Below are 19098 nucleotides of genomic sequence, written 5' to 3'. Positions count from 1 at the left end.
TCTCTTGTCTTGCTTCTTTAATTGACGTGCTCTCCTCACATTCAGAACTTACTCCATTAATTCCTCCATTTACACTGCTACTTACAATTCTCCCACTTGCGCTTTTTCAGTACAACCCTTAATAGAATGAGCAAATCTCCCAGCTAAGATATTGATCCCTTTCCAGTTTAGGTTAGACCCATCCTTTTTGAACAGGTCTTTTCTATCCCAAAAGACATTCCAATTGTGCAAAAACCTGAATCCCTGAACAATACACCACCTCTTCAGCCATTGATTTATCTCCTTTATCCTTTTGTTCCTTCCCTCGTTTGAGTTTGGCATTGGAAGAAGTTACAACTTTTAAGGGTATTTTTAAAAAATTTCTACCTAATCTCTCAAATTCACTCTGTAGTGCATTAATCTTTCCTGAAAAATGTCATTCCTCCCAGTGTGTATAACAATTTTCTGGCTTCTCCATTTCACCCTGATTATTTGTTTTGAGGAGATGACCAAACAGGTGGATGAGGGCAAAGCAGTTGATATGGTGTATATGGATTTCATTAAGGCGTTTGATAAGGTTCCCACGGTAGGCTATCGCACAAATTACAGAGGTGTGGGTATTGAGGGTGATTTAGCGGTTTAGGTCAGAAATTGGCTTGTTGAAAGAAGACAGAGGGTGGTGGTTGGTGGGAAATATTTATCCTGGAGTTCAGTAACTAGTGGCTAGTTTTGGGTCCAGTATTGTTTGTTGTTTTTATAGATGACCTGGATGAGCGCATAGAAGGATGGGTTAGTAAATTTGCTGATGACCCTTGGGTGGATAGAGTTGTGGATAGTGACAAAGGATGTTGTAGGTTACAGAGAGACATAGATAAGCTGCAGAGCTGGGCTGAGAGGTGGCAAATGGAGTTTAATGCGGGAAGGTATGAGGTGATTCACTTTGGAAGGAGTAACTGGAATGCAGAGTACTGGGCTAATGGTTAAGATTCTTGGCATTGTAGATGAGCAGAGAGATCTCGGTGTCCAGGTACATAGATCCTTGAAAGGTGCCACCCAGGTTGATAGCGTTGTTAAAAAGGCATACGGTGTGCTAGTTTTTATTGGTAGAATGATTGAGTTTCGGAGCCATGAGATCATGCTGCAGCTGTACAAAACTCTGGTGCGGCCACATTTGAAGTATTGCGTGCAGGTCTGGTCACCGCATTATAGGAAGGATATGGAAGCTTTGGAAAGGATTCAGGAGATTTCTAGGATGTATGGAGGGAAGGCTGAGAGACTTACGGCTGTTTTAGTTAGAAGAAGTTTGAGAGGTGACTTAATTGAGGCATATAAGATAATTAGAAGGTTAAATAGGTTGAACAGTGAAAGCCTTTTTACTCGAATGTTGATGGCTAGCATGAGGGGCCGTAGCTTTAAATTGAGGGTGATCGATCTAGGACATTTGCCAGAGGTAGTTTCTTTACTCAGTAGTAGGGGCATGGAAAACACTGCCTGCAACAGTAGTAGACTCGCCAACTTTAAGGGCATTTAAATGGTCATTGGATAGGCATATGAACGAGAATGGATTAGTGTAGGTTAGATGAGCTTCAGATTGGTTCCATCGAGGGCCAAAGGGTCTGTACTGCGCTGTAATGTTCTCTGTTCTAATATGCTTGAAACATTTAGAGATGTCCTTAAACTTAACACTAGGAAAGCAACAAACCATCCTAAATTTATGCTTACTGCCACAGAATCTCCTGTCTATGCCCCTGACAAGACAGCCCCCGATAACAATAATTCTATTAAATCTTGTTAAATGCTGCCTAACATAAGAATCATTACAAGTGTCCAGTAACTGACTGGTCCTTCCATTTTCCTAGGAGAAAATGGAACTTTTACAGTTCCAAAAGCTGAACATCTGTCTAATAAAGGAATAGCCCGTGGAAACTTCTAAAGTACCTTCTTACCTTTCCTGTCACCTATCTATCAGATTGAGCCTGCTGGGTAATTAACTTTTCTAAATCCACTAGCCATCTCACTCTACATTATGTGTGACCTTAATAACACTAAGCCTTTAAAAAATGTTTCAATAACATCGTATATATAAAATAAGCTATCTTTTATTGCCTACAGAAAATAATGTTAAAATGGAAAAATATTATAACTATATCAAATATACGAAACTTAAATAAAATCAGTCACTTAGTTGATTAACTGAATAAAAGAAATCCTCTTCAATAAATTGCTCAATTCATATCCTTGATGAGCAGGAAGAGGACACTTGGTTATTGCTTTCAATGTTTTACAAACTGAGAGCATACATTTATTCAAAGTTGCATTTGAAGCAGAAATGCAAAGATTCTGAACTCCAAGATTGTTGTACGTTGATTACAGCATCTGTGTAAAGGAAGCTAAGCACCCACGAGAGACTTGGGCTTAAAATACTTCCCGTTGTCTAGAAACATATTCAAGCACACACTTATGTTTGCTTTCAGTAGCTTGATTTTCCTGGCAAATTCTTTTTGTCTGAAGCCAGAGGTTTTAGTAGGAGGGCTATCAGTCCACATCAAACATGGCTGACCAGAGCTTCTCCCACTCTTGCTGTCTGCCTTGGAAGGATTGGTCATGGGCCACATCACAACTTCAACACCTGGGATGAACAATCCCTAATGTGGGATTTGAACCTACAGTTTCTGGCTCACAGGCCATGCACTTATTTTGGAGAGAAGCTAGGGAAATCATTATAAGTCTCTTGTGATTGCCAGTAGTGGATTACTGATCCCCATGTCAATTTAATAAACTATTTAAAAACTTCCATTTTAAGACAAACATCATATTGAACCTGAGCATAGGTTTCTTACTGGGGCCACTCCATTGTCAAAACTGAATAGGTCATATTCTGGTTTTATTACACCGACCTCTATTTCAGAACAGTTTAAGGCCATGTTTCATTGCAGCACCTCCGGCAAACAGCAAAAGCCTTCCCCTACTGACCTTTCTTTTGTTCCAAAAAAGACATGGATGCAGCCCAGTTAAATTCCATCAACCTTGCAACTTAACAACATGCAAGAACACCATGTACTGTATTACTGTTGTGAGCCACTTTTAAATATGGGAATGAAATTGACCTCCTTTTGTGGGATGTGGTGAGCAGATATCCACAGCAGACCCATTTATAGCTACCTTTCTGTTTCTTTTATTCTTTCATGGATGTTGATGGCAAGGCCCTAATCTGCTGCTCATCCCTAATTGCCCATGACTTGAGTGGCTTGCTAGGTCAATTCAGAGGGGTAGTTGAGCATCAACCATATTACTGGAGAATCTCGAGTGGCATGTAGGCCAGACAAGGGAAGTGTAGAAGATTTCTTCCCCTAAAGCACATAATTGGACTAGATGTGTGTGTGTGTGTTTTTTTTTAATAACAATTGATGATTAGTTTCATGGTCACCATAATTTAATTTCAATGCCAGATTTATCTATTAATTGAATTTGAATTCTACCAACTTCTGTACAGCAATATTCCCCAGGTAATTAGTCTGGGCCTCTTGTGTTGCTAGTCCAGGTAGCGTTACCAGTATACCTCTGCCTCCTGGGTTTATTATTAATCCAGGCGTTAGGAGCATTTTTGCCATCCATTTTGCCCCGCCAATTTCTGGAGCACTGAGAAGCCAGTGCCATTGATGGATGAATGTTAATTGTACTGTCTCAATGTCATTGTTAGAAAAACTAATTATTTAATGTGGGGACTGCTAACCCCACAAAACCTCAACCAAGTTGAAATATGTAATTGAAATACCCAATATAATATGTGAGATTGCAATAACTGTATGGCCTCACTGTAAACCTGGAAATGCTATTGTTATCTGCCCAAATTATTTTCATCTCCAAAAAGAGCTCTCCTCACAAAGTACATTGAATAAAGTGCTGTCTTGTTGATTTGCAGCTCAGGAACTTCTGGATAACCTGAAAGATCGGTGGTTTCAGGCTGATGAGCCTCCAGCAAACCATCTCCTGAATGAAGAAGAATTCTTGGCTTTTCTTCACCCAGAACATAGCCGTGGAATGCTCAAATTCATGGTTAGGGAGATTATCCGTGATTTAGGTAAAATGATTTCACCATTTTTAATAGGCGTGAATGTTTAGTTTTAATTAATGCTAGCAGAGTTAATTCTGCACAATTGATAATACATTCAATGGGGGCGCAGTCCGATTTGTAAGACTAGTAGTATTCTGCCATGTAATGCACATTGCATCAAATCAGTGTTAAGTAAATGAGATTTAAATTCCAATTGGAGTTTAATTGTTGCTTGATGAAGGAGCTTTGGAGATTGATTGACTTCACAAGAAATTCCAGAGTCTGGCTTTCTTTGTTATTTTTCATTACGCAATGACTGTTGTGGAACGGATGTAAGATTTCTTGAAAATAATGACTAATATTAAAGTTCAGATGGAGGAAGCAGTTCATATGCTTATGGGATCCTGGGTTTTATAAGCACGGGCATAGAGTGGAAATGTAAGGAATTTACGATAAATTTTATAAAACATTGGCTCAGTCTCAAATGGAGTATTATTGACTTCTGGGTTCTGCCATTTAGGGAGGATGTGCAATTATTAAAGAGGCTGCAGAAAAGATTTAGGAGAACAGATCCTGGGGTGAGATACTTCAATTATGTGGATGGATTGAAGAAGCTGGGTGTTCTCCCTGCTGAGGAGATTTGATGGAGATGTTCAAAATCCTGAGTGTGGGCACAGCAAATAGGGAAAAAAAAACTACCCTCCTTTAGCTGGTTTGTCTCAAGTTAAACACAAAATGAAATGATATAGTCTGTTTGTTTTGCTCCTTTTGAACTGCCTCTCTTCAACACTTTGAAAATTGTAATAGCTATGGACTTGAGCTTTGTCTTTTCAGAGCAAATACCTGTGTTTTGATACAACCCTGACTGACCAATGTTTCCTCTATCTGATCATCATCTTGTATTGTGGCTTAGGCTGACCTCAAGTCCCATGACAAATTTGTTTCTGTTGCCTACTAATGAACTAGTCTAGTTCAGAGACCATGAGCAATCAGAAGTTGAAAAATTAAAACTGGTGCAATTGAACATGCTACTTTCTCATTTTAAATTTGTTTGCAGGACACCATGGCAAGGTTCCATTTGTTACTTTCCCTAGTTATCCTGAGAGGATAACTGCAAGTTCAGTCATGATGGTAGGGAATTCTAAGATGTCAAGCTAATACCAATGTGTGCAGAACAGAGGAAAGCTCAAATTATTTTCTGAAGTTGAGTTTGAAGGGCATTGTTTGAAGGGCAGAGCTTTGCCCTGTGTCAAGCAGGCTATCGATCATGTTAGTCCAAGCTGCAGAATGAAAGAAGTAAGCAAATGCCAAGAAATACTCTACTTTTATCAATCGCATGGGACACTCAGATCATTTCAGGTTGTGCTAGGGAACACTAACTCGGAATTCTGTTGAGCAATGTGAGCAGGTCTGATAGTTGGCAGAGGGGTCTTATGGACAAGATGCTAGAAAAAAATTATACACCTATAAAAGTTGCTGAGGAATTCAAATTGCACAAAGTATTTCAATATACACTGCTTTATCTTGATATTTTACAGATTAGAGACAGTGAGATGGGACATGCTGCAAACAGTCCGACACATACTCCAATGTTTCCAAAACATTTCTCTTGTTGGAATAGACTGTTATTTTTGAGAATTCTATCTAGTTTTGATTCAAAGATCTCCTAGCCTTCCCCTCTCAACCAGTGTAGTAATTGTAAAGTGTGTAGTGTGATATCCTGAAGCACAGTCGATTCTCTCCAAATGCAGTAATAAGCCAGTAATGTGATTCTGCTGGAGCATGAAGTGAATTAAACAGTTGACATGATTTCCCAGCAACCTGCTGGTAATAATCAAATGGTGAGATTTCCTATTGCATTCCTCTTTTATCAAAGTACCCATTCTGTAGATTCCTGTAAAGATTTATTCTACTGATCAATCTCATACTCACATCGTCAGTAGACGAAAGTTGTATGAACCTATATGAAAATGGAATCCAGTGACAAGAAAAAGTCCTTAACTCCAAAAACAGCACCACCTGTAACAAGGAAATTGTGCCTGTAGGAAAAAGTGTAAGGAGAGAGTGTGGAAAAGCTATTCAGCAAAAGGTTAAAAGCACACTGAACCCCAGAAGTTAAAAGCAAATTACTGTGGATGCTGGAATCTGAAACCAAAAATGAGAAAATGCTGGAAAATCTCAGCAAGTCTTGCAGCATCTGTAAGGAGAGAAAAGAGCTGTTTCGAATCTAACTGACCCTTTGTTAAAGCTAAAAAAAAGGAGAAATAGGGAAGTATTTATACTTGGCTGAGAGAAGGTGAATCATGGCTCCAGAAGCAAACGTAGCAATAAAGAGGTGATAATGACAGTGCACAGAGAGATTATAGGGAGATTAGGAGCTGTGAATGACCAAGGCTGAAGTCAGTGCTATGTGACAAAATATGTGGGGGATGGGTGAAGCAGAGGCAAAATGGAAAACCGGGGAGAAGGGTAGCAAAGGGGGAAGAGGAGAGGAAAAGGTGATGAGAGAGTGGGGAGCGAGAGAAAGAGAGACAATCAAGAAATAAGAGGTACAGAACAGTGAAAGAAATATATATTTAAAAAAATAAAATTACAGAGCAGAATGAAAACAGAGGGGTTGAGATGGGATAATCATCTGAAGTTGTTGAATTCAATGTTGAGACTGGCAGGCTGTAACGTGTCTAGTCGGAAGATGAGATGCTGTTCCTCCAGTTTGCGTTGAGCTTCACTGGAACATTGCAGCAGGCCAAGGACAGACATGTGGGCATGGGAGCAGGATTGTGTGTTGAAGTGGCAAGACTCGGGAAGATCCGGGACCTGGTTGTGTACAGACCGAAGGTGCTCCGCAAAGCGATCACCCAGTCGGCGTTTTGTCTCTCCGATATAGAGGAGACCACATTGGGAGCAACGAATGCAATAGACCAAATTGAAAGAGGTACAAGTGAAATGCTGCTTAATCTGAAATGAGTGTTTGGGGCCTTGGATGGTGAGCATGGAAGAGGTAAAGGGGCAGGTGTTGCACCTTCTGCAATTGCATGGGAAGGTGTCGTGTGTGATGGGAGAGGTGTTAGGTGTGATGGAGGAGTGGACTAGGTTGTCCTGGAGGGAACGATTTCTGCGGAATGCAGACAGGGAGAGGGAAGGGAAGATGTGTTTAGTGGTGGCATCGTGTTGGAGTTGGCGAACTCCAATTCTTTGCATGTGAAGGCTGGTGGGGTGAAAGTTGAGAACAAGAGGGACCCTATCCTTGTTCTGGCAGCGGAGGAAGGAGGTGAGGGTCATGGCACGGGAGATGGGCCGCACGCTGTTGAGAGCCCTGTCAACAACTGTAGGTGGTAAGCCACAGTTGGAGAAGAAGGAGCACATATTAAGAACACCGCTTTGGAAAGTGGCCTCATCAGAACAAATGCGGCGGAGGCGAAGGTGCCGAGAGAAAGGGATAGAGTCCTTACAGGACTTAGGGTGAGAAGAGCTGTAGTCCAGATAGCTGTGGGAATTAGTGGATAGACTGTTGCCGGAAATGGAGATGGAAAGGTCAAGGAAAGAAAGGCAAGTATCGGAGATGGACCAGGTGAAGGTGATGGAGGGATGGAAACTGGAAGCGAAGTTTATGAATTTTTCCATGTCAGGATGAGAGCACGAAGCCGCACTGAAATAATCACCGATGTACCGATAAAGCAGTTGTGGGAGGGGACCCGGGTAGGCCTGGAATAAGAAATGTTCTACATACCCTGTGAAAAGGCAGGCATAGCTAGGACCCATGTGGATACCCATTGCTACACCTTTGATTTGGAGAAAATGGGAGGAGTTGAAGGAGAAGTTGTTGAGAGAGAGAGAGAACAAGTTCAGCCAGGCGGAGGAGAGTGGTGATGGATGGAGATTGTTTGGGACAGAGGTTGCTGGATTCAAGCACCGCTTGTGGCATTTTTGGTGACCTCTTTTGGAAAATGATTGACAGTGTCCTAAATCCCAGGGTAGGGTCCATCTTGACACTTGGGAAGGGGGTCCAACCTGGTGAGGTGCAGCAGTCTTTGCACTTTACATGATTCTCTCTCTTCTCCTCCCGCCCCCCACGTGCACACACACACACACACACACACACACAGTAACGCTAATACGTTGGGATTCTTTTCTGCAGATCAAGATGGAGACAAAAGGTTGACTGTATCGGAATTCATTTCATTGCCAGTTGGCACAGTGGAAAACCAAGAGGCTCAAGACATAGATGACGATTGGGTCAAGGAAAGAAGAAAGGAGTTTGAGGAGGTTATTGATGCTGATCGAGATGGCATTGTCACAATGGAAGAGCTGGAGGTGGGTATTTTCTTCAAAAACCCTTTAGTAATGATGAGAGCGTTAAAACCACATTATTTTTGAGAACACGAACGTAGGTTAAGCGGATTGTATATAATATTACTTATAATTGGAAGGGAGTATTTGGCAGCCACACAATAGCTGCATGTCATACAAATATTTTGGTTTTTGCTGTCAAAATTGATATATCGCTTTTCTTTTGCACCATCTTGCAATCTACATTTAAGATCAACACCAATCTATGTTCAATACCGGAAACCTTAACTCTGGGTACAGATCTGTAGTAACTGGCAATGGTAATTTCTTAAAAATAAGATATGCAAACTATGATTGTGCTATTAATTACACACCTCTGCAAACCCGCTTTACCCCAATTTAGGCAAATAAAGATCAAAATGTGAACAAATGAGATAAGGATAAAAAAAAAGTCCAGACCATATAATTAACTTTTATATGAACTGATTCGTCAGATTTACATAGTGTGACAAGTTAAATTCATTCCTACTGGCATTGTGATTGCTTAGATTGGTATTTGGCATGCGTTCCTGCTATCCAAGGAGAATAAACATTTCTCAAGATTGGTATCTGCTGGATGTTACCCAGTTGTCTTCCAGTCAAATTCTTGAAAATTGCTGATGCCACCTCTCAGAATGAAAGCAATGTTTGGTGTAGCATTTTAGCTAAATTGATCCAGAAGGTCAGGGTTTGATCTTCAGCCTCTGGTCAGTTGCCTAAGGTCAACCTAGCCAACAGTTCATGTAGTAGATTTGGCCTTGTTGACTCTTTACGGACTGAATTTAATGACTGTTGTGGTTACTCTATCCACCAGCCAGATAGTGGATGGCACCCCTGCTATATCCATTTTCAGAAGCTCCAGCAGGATTTGATACCTATCAGTCAGATGACTGCTGGTTTTTGAGTTTTTAAGGATGGAGAAAGTGCTGAGGGACTTCTGTACTGTCAGAACCTAGTTAAACCATTCCTTTTCTTCCTCTCGTGGATATAAGGATTCCAATGCACTATTTGACCAAGTGCAGAAAGAGTCTTCCCAGCCTCCTGACCAATATAAACAAAAATGATGAGCTGGTTATTATCACATTGCTGTGTGCAAATTAACTGTTGTTTCCTTTGTTATGCAACTCCCTGAACTTCGAAAAGTATTTTACTGCCTGTAAAGTACTTTTGAGGAGTGGCGGGGGGGGGGGGGGGTGGGTGGGAGAGGGTAAATTTTCCCATTAATGCACTATTGATGTGAAAGGAACTATAGAAATGCAAATCTTTTCTTTCTATGAGATGTTTAAAATATTGAGCACTAGAAGTTACAATGGAACAGATTGGGTTTTCCTCCTTGTACCGAGTTGTTGAATAAGCAGACGTTCCCCATCACCCACAAAAACCAAGTAAGCTGTACTCAAGTGCAGTTTCTTTTAACAAAAACAAAAGGAAGTGGAGAAGTCTGCAAATGTGTTTTGCAGCTTTGTCAATGAACTGGCAGATTTATCTTCATTTCAAGACGTATTTTGAGAGAGCCCTTATACCATGTGAAAATTGTAGGTAAAAATAAAGACTTTAATGGTTAAAGTTCATTTAAGTGTAAAACCAGAGTAAAATGTTTCTGAGAACTGAATTTACCACTTTCCAGGAGTGGTTGAGGTTCTGTGTATCTTGCCTTGTGTAAAGGGAAGTGGGTAAGGCTTCTTGCTAATAGCTTGCTTTCTTTTGCTGAGTTACATTAGTTTAATTTCTGTTTGAATGTTTTCAACTTTGTTACAATTCCAATTAAACACTGCTTCTCCCTTACTCCAGTGCAGGGTCTTGGATTCGGAGTTTCACAGTCACACTTCGTGACTAAGAAAATAAGAAAGACTTGCACTTAATGGCACCATTCATCACTTCAAGGCATCCTAAGCACTTTCTTCATGTACTTAATTGACTATAATCCACCCCTTTTTTTTGAGAGGGTGAAAATAGTTTATTAATCACATTTTCCTTATTCTGTTGACGTGACCTTCTTGGCTCTGATCTTCCTCAGGTTGAGTTTCAACTCTTTTCCTCCACGAATGTACACAGTGACCAGTTCTTAAAGCTATGCAACCAATCCTATTTCTCCTGAATTTTATTTGACCTATCCTTGTTTAGAATTTCTTCCTCTTCAGTTTGGCATCTTTCCTCCAGCTGAGGGGAAGCAGAAAATGAGACTTGTAGCATTGCCAGAAAGGAGTACTGTTGATTTAGAACAGTACAGTTTTTGATTCGTGTTTTTGGCTAACCAGTTCATTGTTAGAGGCATTGCAGTTTTCCGAAATTCATAACCACGGGAGACATTTCCAGCATCCAACATCAATGCTCAGTACATTTTAGTACCAGCATCAGACTGTCCTTGTGTGAGTATAGCATGGGCCAGTCTTGCTTTTCGCAGATGAACAAAGCTCATACTTCCCTTTTTTTGTGATATGGCTTCCTTTCATCTTTGGTTTTGTGATGTTTGTGCCTATTGTTTTGAGAAATACACATTTCCCTGTTGATTGCTCCCATTCCTACACTACAATTTTTATGCATCAAACATTCATAAACAGCAAGTGATAATGAGCATATGATCTATTTTGGCCATGTTGCTTTAGGTGTACATATTGAGCAGGGCGCCCGGATAGTATTCACCTGCTGCTCTTCAAAACCGTGCGACAGGATCTTTTTGTATCGCCGTGAGAGACCAGATTCTGTCTTAATTTAACATTTCATCCAAACCTACCCGTTCCTCAGGTGGCACTACTGCTGTTTAAGTTGGAGTCTTTGAAAAGGGTTAAAATAGTGAATGGTGCCCCTTGGCCGAAATCTCGCCTATTCGCCTTTCCCACAGTGTAATGTCTGCACAATTCTGATCTATTTGTTTTAGGAAAGATTGAAAAGCCCAATGTCTAATTGATGCAATGGCACTCAGATGTTCTAGGAGCAGGACACAGTTGCTGGACTTTGAGGGTGATCATTTCTGTCCTCAGTAAAATAACAGGGCTGAGTGCTGCTTTGAGATCCTGAGGCTCATGGCAGGCTGGCTGTTCAGGAGCTGTCATGAACCAGAGAGCCACGTCATGCTTTCTTAAGAGAGTATAGATTACAACTATTTAGAATAAATTGATACCTTGATCCTTTTTCTTTAAAAAGAGGGAATGGCATGCAACTTGTCAGTGGTCCCCTCTCATTGCCAGGGACCCAGGTTAAGTTCCACCATTGGGCACCTGTCTCTGTGGAGTTGCACGTTCATCCCATGTCTGCGTCTGTCCTCTCAGTGGAAAGATATGCAGATTAGGTGGATGGACCATTTTAAATTTCCTCGTAGTGTCCAAGATGTGCAGGCTCAGTGGAAATATACATGCGAAGTTCAGGGTTAGGGTCGGGAACGCAGTGTGATGATCTTCAGAGGGTCAGTACAGACTCAATGGGCCAAATGGCCTCTTTCTGCACTGTAGGGATTCTGATTCCATAGAATGCTATTCACATCCACTGGACTTCTGAAAGCACTTTAGAGTCACAGATGTACAGCACAGAAACAGATCCTTCAGTCTAACTAGACCATGCCGACCAGATATTCCACCTAATCTAGTCCCATTTGCCAGCATTTGGCCCATATCCCTCTAAACCCTTCTTATTCTTATACCCATCCAGATGCCTTTTAAATGTTGCAATTGTACCAGCCTCCACCACCACTTCTGGCAGCTTATTCCATAAATGCACCACCTCTGCATGAAAAAGTTGCCACTTAGGTTCCTTTTATATCTTCCCCTCTCACCCTAAACCTATGCCCTCTAGTTCTGGATTCCCCCGCCCCAGGAAAAAGACTTTGTCTATTTGTTCTATCCATGCCCCTCATGATTTTATAAATCTCTATAAGATCACCCCTCAGCCTTTGCTCCAGGGAAAACAGCCCCAGCCTATTCATCCTTTCCCTACAGTCAACTCCTCCAACCTGCTTTACAACAAATGAACTACTTTTTGAAGTGTAGTCACTGTGGTAATGTACGAAATCTAGCATCCAATCTGCAAACAGTAAGCTGTGTAAACGTTAATATGATAATGACCAGATTCACAGTTTTTGTAACACTGAAGGAGGAATAAATATTGGCCAAGCTACTGTGAATGACTCCACTGCTCCTTTTCAAGTGAATGCCATGGGATCTTTTATATTCACTCAGTCAGACAGGAGGAGCCTCAATTTAACATCTCCATCCTGGGCTTGAGTGTCAGCTTTGATTTTTATTCTCAAGCCCTGCTTCAAGGTGTGTGTGTGCACTACCAACTGAGCCATGGCTGATACACTGCAGTTTATGTTGAAATCTCATTGGATTGATAGCTCTGAAGCTGCAGCTACTGAGGAGTCAAAGTGAGGTAGGTGGTTAGAATTGAATAAAACCCAAAAGTTGGGCAATACTCTCCTCAATAGCAGGTAAGTATACAGGTTTGTATTTGTTAAAGTGCTTGTATCTCCATGTGGACAGTGACTTAAGGAAGTGGGAGTTGGTTGGTAAAAAGAGTCACATTTTTCAGAGAAACTTCTCCCAAACAAGGAAAGCTACAAGAAAAGAATTCATTTGAGAAGAATGAATCACAACTGCTTTTTCCAGCTCTTACCATGGATGGAAGACAAAGGAGCTTGAATTAGATGCTATGTTCTAGCACTGCTTGTCATCTCACAGCCAAAAATTAAATAAATGCAACAAAACACGAACAAAACGCCGAGGGTTAGTAGCCTGCTGAGTGTTATGAGATATATGTTTGTGACTTTTCTCATTAAAAAAATCTGCCTCTTCAAGTTCATGCTTCACTCTCCCACGTAGAAATCAACTGTAGTTAATTTGGTATTATTAAATTGACAGGAATACATGGATCCCATGAATGAATACAGTGCCCTGAATGAGGCCAAGCAGATGATAGCTGTTGCAGATGAGAATCAAGACCACTACCTTGAACTAGAAGAGATCCTGAAATACAGCGAGTACTTTACAGGAAGTAAACTAATGAATTACGCTCAGAGCGTTCATGAAGAATTCTGAAAAGCAAAGATCCTGTATCAGAATCATCTACTTGGAATCTCCAGTTGTATCAACCAGAAATATGCTTATTGAAAAATTGCTTTTCATATTACTGCTGTTTGTATCCTGTTAAATTTCCCCAGCTATTCAAGACTTTGTCAACCTTAAAACAGTAAGACCGCTTATTGCTTTGTGTAAAGTCTCATCTCTCAGAGAAAACCAAGCAGTCCCCGCTTTAATGCTATAATTTCTGAACGACCACAAAGTGTGAGATGGAGCAGTGTTTAGGGACCAGTGAGTGTGACCAGTACTGTGTATCACTCAGACAAGCTGGCCCATAGAGGACTCTTGCAACATTGTGCTAGGGTGAGACGAACTCTTCATGCTGAGTAGTCACAATTGCTGTACCTTGTTGAGTTTGCATTGAGATACATCACCATTGTCAGCTATTGTGAAATGTAATATGAATCTCCACTAAGATATGGTGAAGAGCTTCTTGCTCATCCTGCAATCAGCATTGGCACTGCTGTAACCAGGACACAGTGGTTACATTAATTGGTAATGAATGTCCTATTAATAATCAAAATTTGTAGTTTCCTTTTAAAAGCTTACATGGCTGCTACAGTTGGTTTACATGCAGTGAATTTGCAAATTACCTCAAAGGCAGCAAGAAACAACAGCATGTACTGAGATTGTGAGACTTCTAACCATGATCCCTATCTAAAGTGTTAGTTCAGTAGACATGCCAGACAGGATTCTCTCTCCTGATCTTATCACAATTTTTATCACAGTGGTTTGTTGTGCCTTTGGAAATACAAAAATAGTGTAAGTGCAAAAGGCAAAGTTCATCCAGTTGCAGAAGCAGGATTCCTGAATTCTGTCTCTAAAATTCTGGTTTTGTCTGTGTGATGTTTCACCACAGATTTATATAAATGAACGAGATTACTGTCTCCCTCAAAATGTACAGAGCTCAAGTTGTTTTTACCATAAACTCGTCTGTCCATGGTAAATGCTGCCAGATCGTAATTAAGAAATGGTTACCAGAGACTCTGAACTGTGCTTGAAGGAGATAGTTAATGATCTTTAGTATTAATCCAGTGTTACTCTCTGCAAGATTAGTGTTCTGCAATCAATACAGTAATTTGAGTTGATATATCTATATCAACAGAACTCTTTGAAAGGTTTTGTGGTAGAAGATTTTCAGGATAATAAAGCAATGTTTCAATATTGCTGTTTTTTTCCCTAGGAATTATCTTTGCAATTGGTACCTAATGCATTTGTTTTCATAGTTTTGCAGAAAGCCTATGATACAAGTTTAGATCACAGAAGAGCATTCCAGAATGAGTGTCTCAAAAAGTTAGCTGTACCAGATTATGTTGCTGTGCTGGAATTTAATTAAACCACCATTGATAGTAACTATTTGAGTTACCAGGGAAAATCTGATAATTTATTGTGAATATTTGCTTCAGTAATTTGAACCAGCTTTATCTTGCTATACTTTCGGTTTGATGTTGATTACCTTTTCTCATAATATTTATTGTTCAAGTGAATCTGTTTATGACACGTGCACTTATCTAATAAAATCATGGCTGAGAGAAATAAATGCATTAGAATTGTTTTTAGTGATCAAAATGAAGAATAATGTTTTAGCACGTGTTTAGATGAGTTCCAGTGTTTCAGGATGTTGTGGTACAACATGACCCTTTTTGAGATATCATGCATTGCTTTTGTATCTTTGTGTAACCTAATGTAAAGTTCCTCCCAATCACACTGTGATTTCCAATTGCCTGCTAAATGTATTCCTCTACAGTGCACCAAAGGTTGTGACAATTTATTGTGAATTTTAATTTTTTTTTCATTTTGTGAGGCACAACCAAAATCATTTGTGCAAAAGCGTATGGAATCAAGGATTATATGACCCGGCTACCATAATTTAAATATCCGCTTATTGTAACAATGCAAAACAGTAGGTGCAACTGAACATTCTTCAAAAGATTTCATTGTTATGCTTTTGGATGGGCACATTTAACGCTTTATTTGGTATGAATTGTATAAGTATCCGGTTGCTTGTAGTGAGTGAAATTGGAAAGGAAAAATAAGTAGAGTTTTCATTTCCAAATTATAAATTTTGCCACAAAACAACAAAAAAAATTAGAATTGTTCCCCCAAAATAGCAGTGCACAAATTAACAGAGAATGTGTCCATCTGGAACAGATGGAGACCATTCCAACCCATCTGATTAGTCTTGTACTTGAAAAATCACAAACATTGTTATTCATAGAGATGTACAGCATGGGATCAGACCCTTCGGTCCTTCCTCCATCTTCTTTACTATTTACAGGTATCGAGTTTTCTTTTGAATCTATACACACTGTCAGTCTGTTACTTCCTCGTTCCTCCATTTGTATAATGAGCATATCAGGTGCAAAGTAATTTGTTCATTTTCTTTAGTCTTTTGTGATACTTTAAGATTTTACAGTAATGCCTTGGAGCAATTGTGTTCAGTTAATATCATCCATAAAACGTTGGAAAGATCGCCAAGTTTAAAGGTAGGAGAAAAACTGAGACTCTTGAGTTTAAACTTTTTTCTGCCAGTATTGGAAAAGAAGATCTCATTAAAAGTATGTAAAACAACATGAAACAATAGATAAACCCAGAATATAATTCAAAATAAAATGAAGAATAGATCAAAAATTCACATTTAAATGGGTGGAAAGTAGGTGGAGCTGCGAGCATAGTGTCATTGGACTGGTAATACAGGGCCCCAGGGAGATGTGAAGTCAAATCCCATCATGGCAGCCAGTGGAATTTAAACCAATAATATTTTTTATAAATAACATACAAATGCTAAAACAGATGAAAAATTTGCACTATAAAGCTTAGAAATCATAGAATTACTCCAATGAAAATGTAGTCTTGATCATTTACAGTGACATTATCTGTCTATACTGCTGTCTCCACATTATGGTATTTCTTTTGTTTCTTTAAACCATTTTGAAGGAGGTTTTTGAGTGATACACTTTAATGTGGAATAACAGGGGAGATGAACAGTCAGCTTTCATTGTTCTTTCGTAAACCACAAGTGGTGCGGCATGTTTTGTAAAACAGCCCAGTCTTTTCAGTCACAAAGTACGTGCATCAACAAATTTGAACAATTGAAATTTGATATTGTGCATCTTTAAATGTATACAAGTAGAAATGATTTGAATGTTTATCGAGCAATTAAAATGGAAACAAGGTGGCAAAATTTCAACTGTATTCTCGAGCTTTCTTGACTTTGCTTAGTAACTGTACAGTGTCATAGGAATAATGGAGAATCTTCGACATATTGAACAGGAGGAATTTCTCCAGCATCAGGCGGCAATTTTGGCAGAAATTCACAGAAACTGTGTTTGTAAAGACAATAGGAACACCAGGCTTTGACTGTACCTGCAAATGATTGACAACTTGGAGAACAGATTCCAGTGCAGAATGTTCTTTGACCCAGACTTCCTGGACCTTGCAAAGACAAAGAGCAGTCTGCGCATATGCATCTTACACTCAACATTTGCAAGTGTTTTTTGAAGCTTTTTGCCCATCTAGAAGTATAAAAATTATTAAAAAGTAACTAAAATTATATAGGGCACCTCAACTGGGGTTGGGACTCTAATGTACTAAATAAGCCTAACATCTCTTTAAGGTTTTCTTTCTGGATGTGTGAAAAGAGGCTGTCATGAATTTTGTACACTAATCATACCCTGTGCAGTCTGAGTGCAGGCCATCTATTTAATTGGATTCACATCTATTTGGTATTAAAACTACTGCATATCAGTTTTGACCAATTTATTCAATCACTGGAGTATGCATTGACCAGGCCACTATGGCGCGAAGGCTGGTGAAGGCAAACTTAAACCATCACTCTCAATCTTCAAAGGAAGTCATGCATGTTAGGGCTGCTATGTCCAATGTAGGTTCCTAGTGCATGTGTGTTTGACCAGAAACTCAACTGGACTTGCCACATAAGCATAGTAGCTACAAGAGCAGGTCAGAGGCTTGAAATACTATGGCAAGTAACTGACTACCTGATTCCCAAAACCGATCTATCACCTACAAGACACAAGCCAGGATTGTGGTAGAGTACTCGCCACTTGCCTGAGTGGTGCAGCTCCAAAACACTAAAGCTTGACACCATCTAGGACATCTGCTTGATTGGCACAAATCCGCAAACATGGATTTCATCCTCTACTACTGACACTCAGTGCATTTACAAGATGCACTGCAGAAATTCACCGAAGATCTTAAGGCAGCACCTTCCAAACCCATGACCATTTATATCTAGAAGGGCAATGGCAGCAGAGATTTGGGAACACCGACATCACCTTCAAGTTCCCTTTCAAGCCATTCACCATCCTGACTTGGAAATATATTGCCATTCCTTCACTGTTGCTAGGCCAAAATTCTCGCATTCTCCCCCTATGGCATTGTGGGTCAACCCAGAACAGGTGAACTGTTGTGCTTCAAGAAGGCAGCTCACTGCCACCTGAAGGGGAACTGCGGATGAAGAAATAAATGCTGGCCAGCCAGTGACAACCACGTTCCATGATGAATATTTTTTTAAAGAAGTCTTTTATTTTTGTCCAAATTATTGTAGAAATATATTTTCAGTCAGCCACCCACAGAAGTGCTGAGTCTACTGTGTAAATAGGCTTCTGCTCAGGTTTCAACCTATCATACCTATAGGAAGTGGTAATTACAAATCTCCAAAAATAATTATTGGTGAATGAGTTATCTCCAACACTGAATCAGTAAACTGGGCAATTCTAGTGAAGTTTTTTGTTCCTTGTTTCTGCTAAGATGATTCAGTGTACCAGTTCAGACTCTATACATGTCTCATGCCCTTCTCCAATACCACACAATGATAGATATTATATGGTTAAAAAAAAATCACACAACACTAGGTTATTGTCCAACAGGTTTATTTGGAAGCATTAACTCCACCTGATTGATGTTAACCTGAAGAGCTTTGCAGAATTCAGCTCTTTCCCACCTGCGCCTCAATCCATCCTGCCACTGTATCTTTCAATGAGTGTCCCACCAAAAGCCAGCAAGGGATTTTTCACCATCTCATCCCGTCACTGGCCAAGTCTTCTATTCGAACACAACACATGGCATCCATGTGAAAATGCAATTTGCAAATACCAGAGACACATACAGAAACTAAAGATTACTCAGATCCATTCTCCTAGTCTGTCCTGTGTTCCCATTATGGCCTTATAAGATAATTGTCCACGAATTATAGTTCAGGAAGTGATAGGCAGCTATGCTCCCCATGAGGACACTTGCCTTGACTAGTTCATCCCAAGAAATTCTGTTCCTGTGAATTTGCTGGCTATAGACTAGTGCATGTCATTGCTGCTAGGGTAGTCAGGTTCAGTTGATATTGCTTCATACAATGTGTAGGTGGAAGGAGAACAAGCAAAAACCCATTTGAAAGTGGAAAGCATATGCCTCTCCTATAGTGCCTCTGCCAGTAATTCTGCACACCAGCACTTGCTTTATTCTGTGGGACAACAGATTAAGTATGTGAAGAATTTTTGGACTGCTCCCCCTCCCCCAATCCATTCTTTTGAGCTCAGTACCCATAAGTGATCTGTTTGTAAGTTCTGAGAGCTGTAGGTAACTGCTTGATTTACCGTGAGTTTCGATGCTTCAATGTGCTACGTGCAAATTAGAAATTGACTTGTCTAC

The 19098-nt window shown here is 40.0% G+C and overlaps 1 protein-coding gene across 1 annotated transcript in view; it reads left to right on the top strand.

Moving 5' to 3' along the window:
- sdf4 (stromal cell derived factor 4) overlaps positions 1-16624 on the top strand; it is an 85480-nt gene extending 68856 nt beyond the window's left edge. The window contains exons 4-6 of the mRNA XM_043675817.2: positions 3902-4060; positions 8172-8347; positions 13216-16624. Coding sequence (XP_043531752.1) covers positions 3902-4060; positions 8172-8347; positions 13216-13392 — 512 coding nt within the window. The 3' untranslated portion in view covers positions 13393-16624. The remainder of the gene's footprint in view (positions 1-3901; positions 4061-8171; positions 8348-13215) is intronic.
- Positions 16625-19098: the final 2474 nt, after the last annotated feature.

The sequence above is a fragment of the Chiloscyllium plagiosum genome, unplaced genomic scaffold (genome assembly GCF_037043375.1).
Source record: "Chiloscyllium plagiosum isolate Xiang-an unplaced genomic scaffold, Cpla_swu_hap1 HiC_scaffold_37, whole genome shotgun sequence".
Lineage (NCBI taxonomy): Eukaryota > Metazoa > Chordata > Chondrichthyes > Orectolobiformes > Hemiscylliidae > Chiloscyllium > Chiloscyllium plagiosum.
The sequence above is the reverse complement of the archived record's forward strand: the minus strand, read 5'-3'. Positions and strand labels throughout refer to the sequence as shown.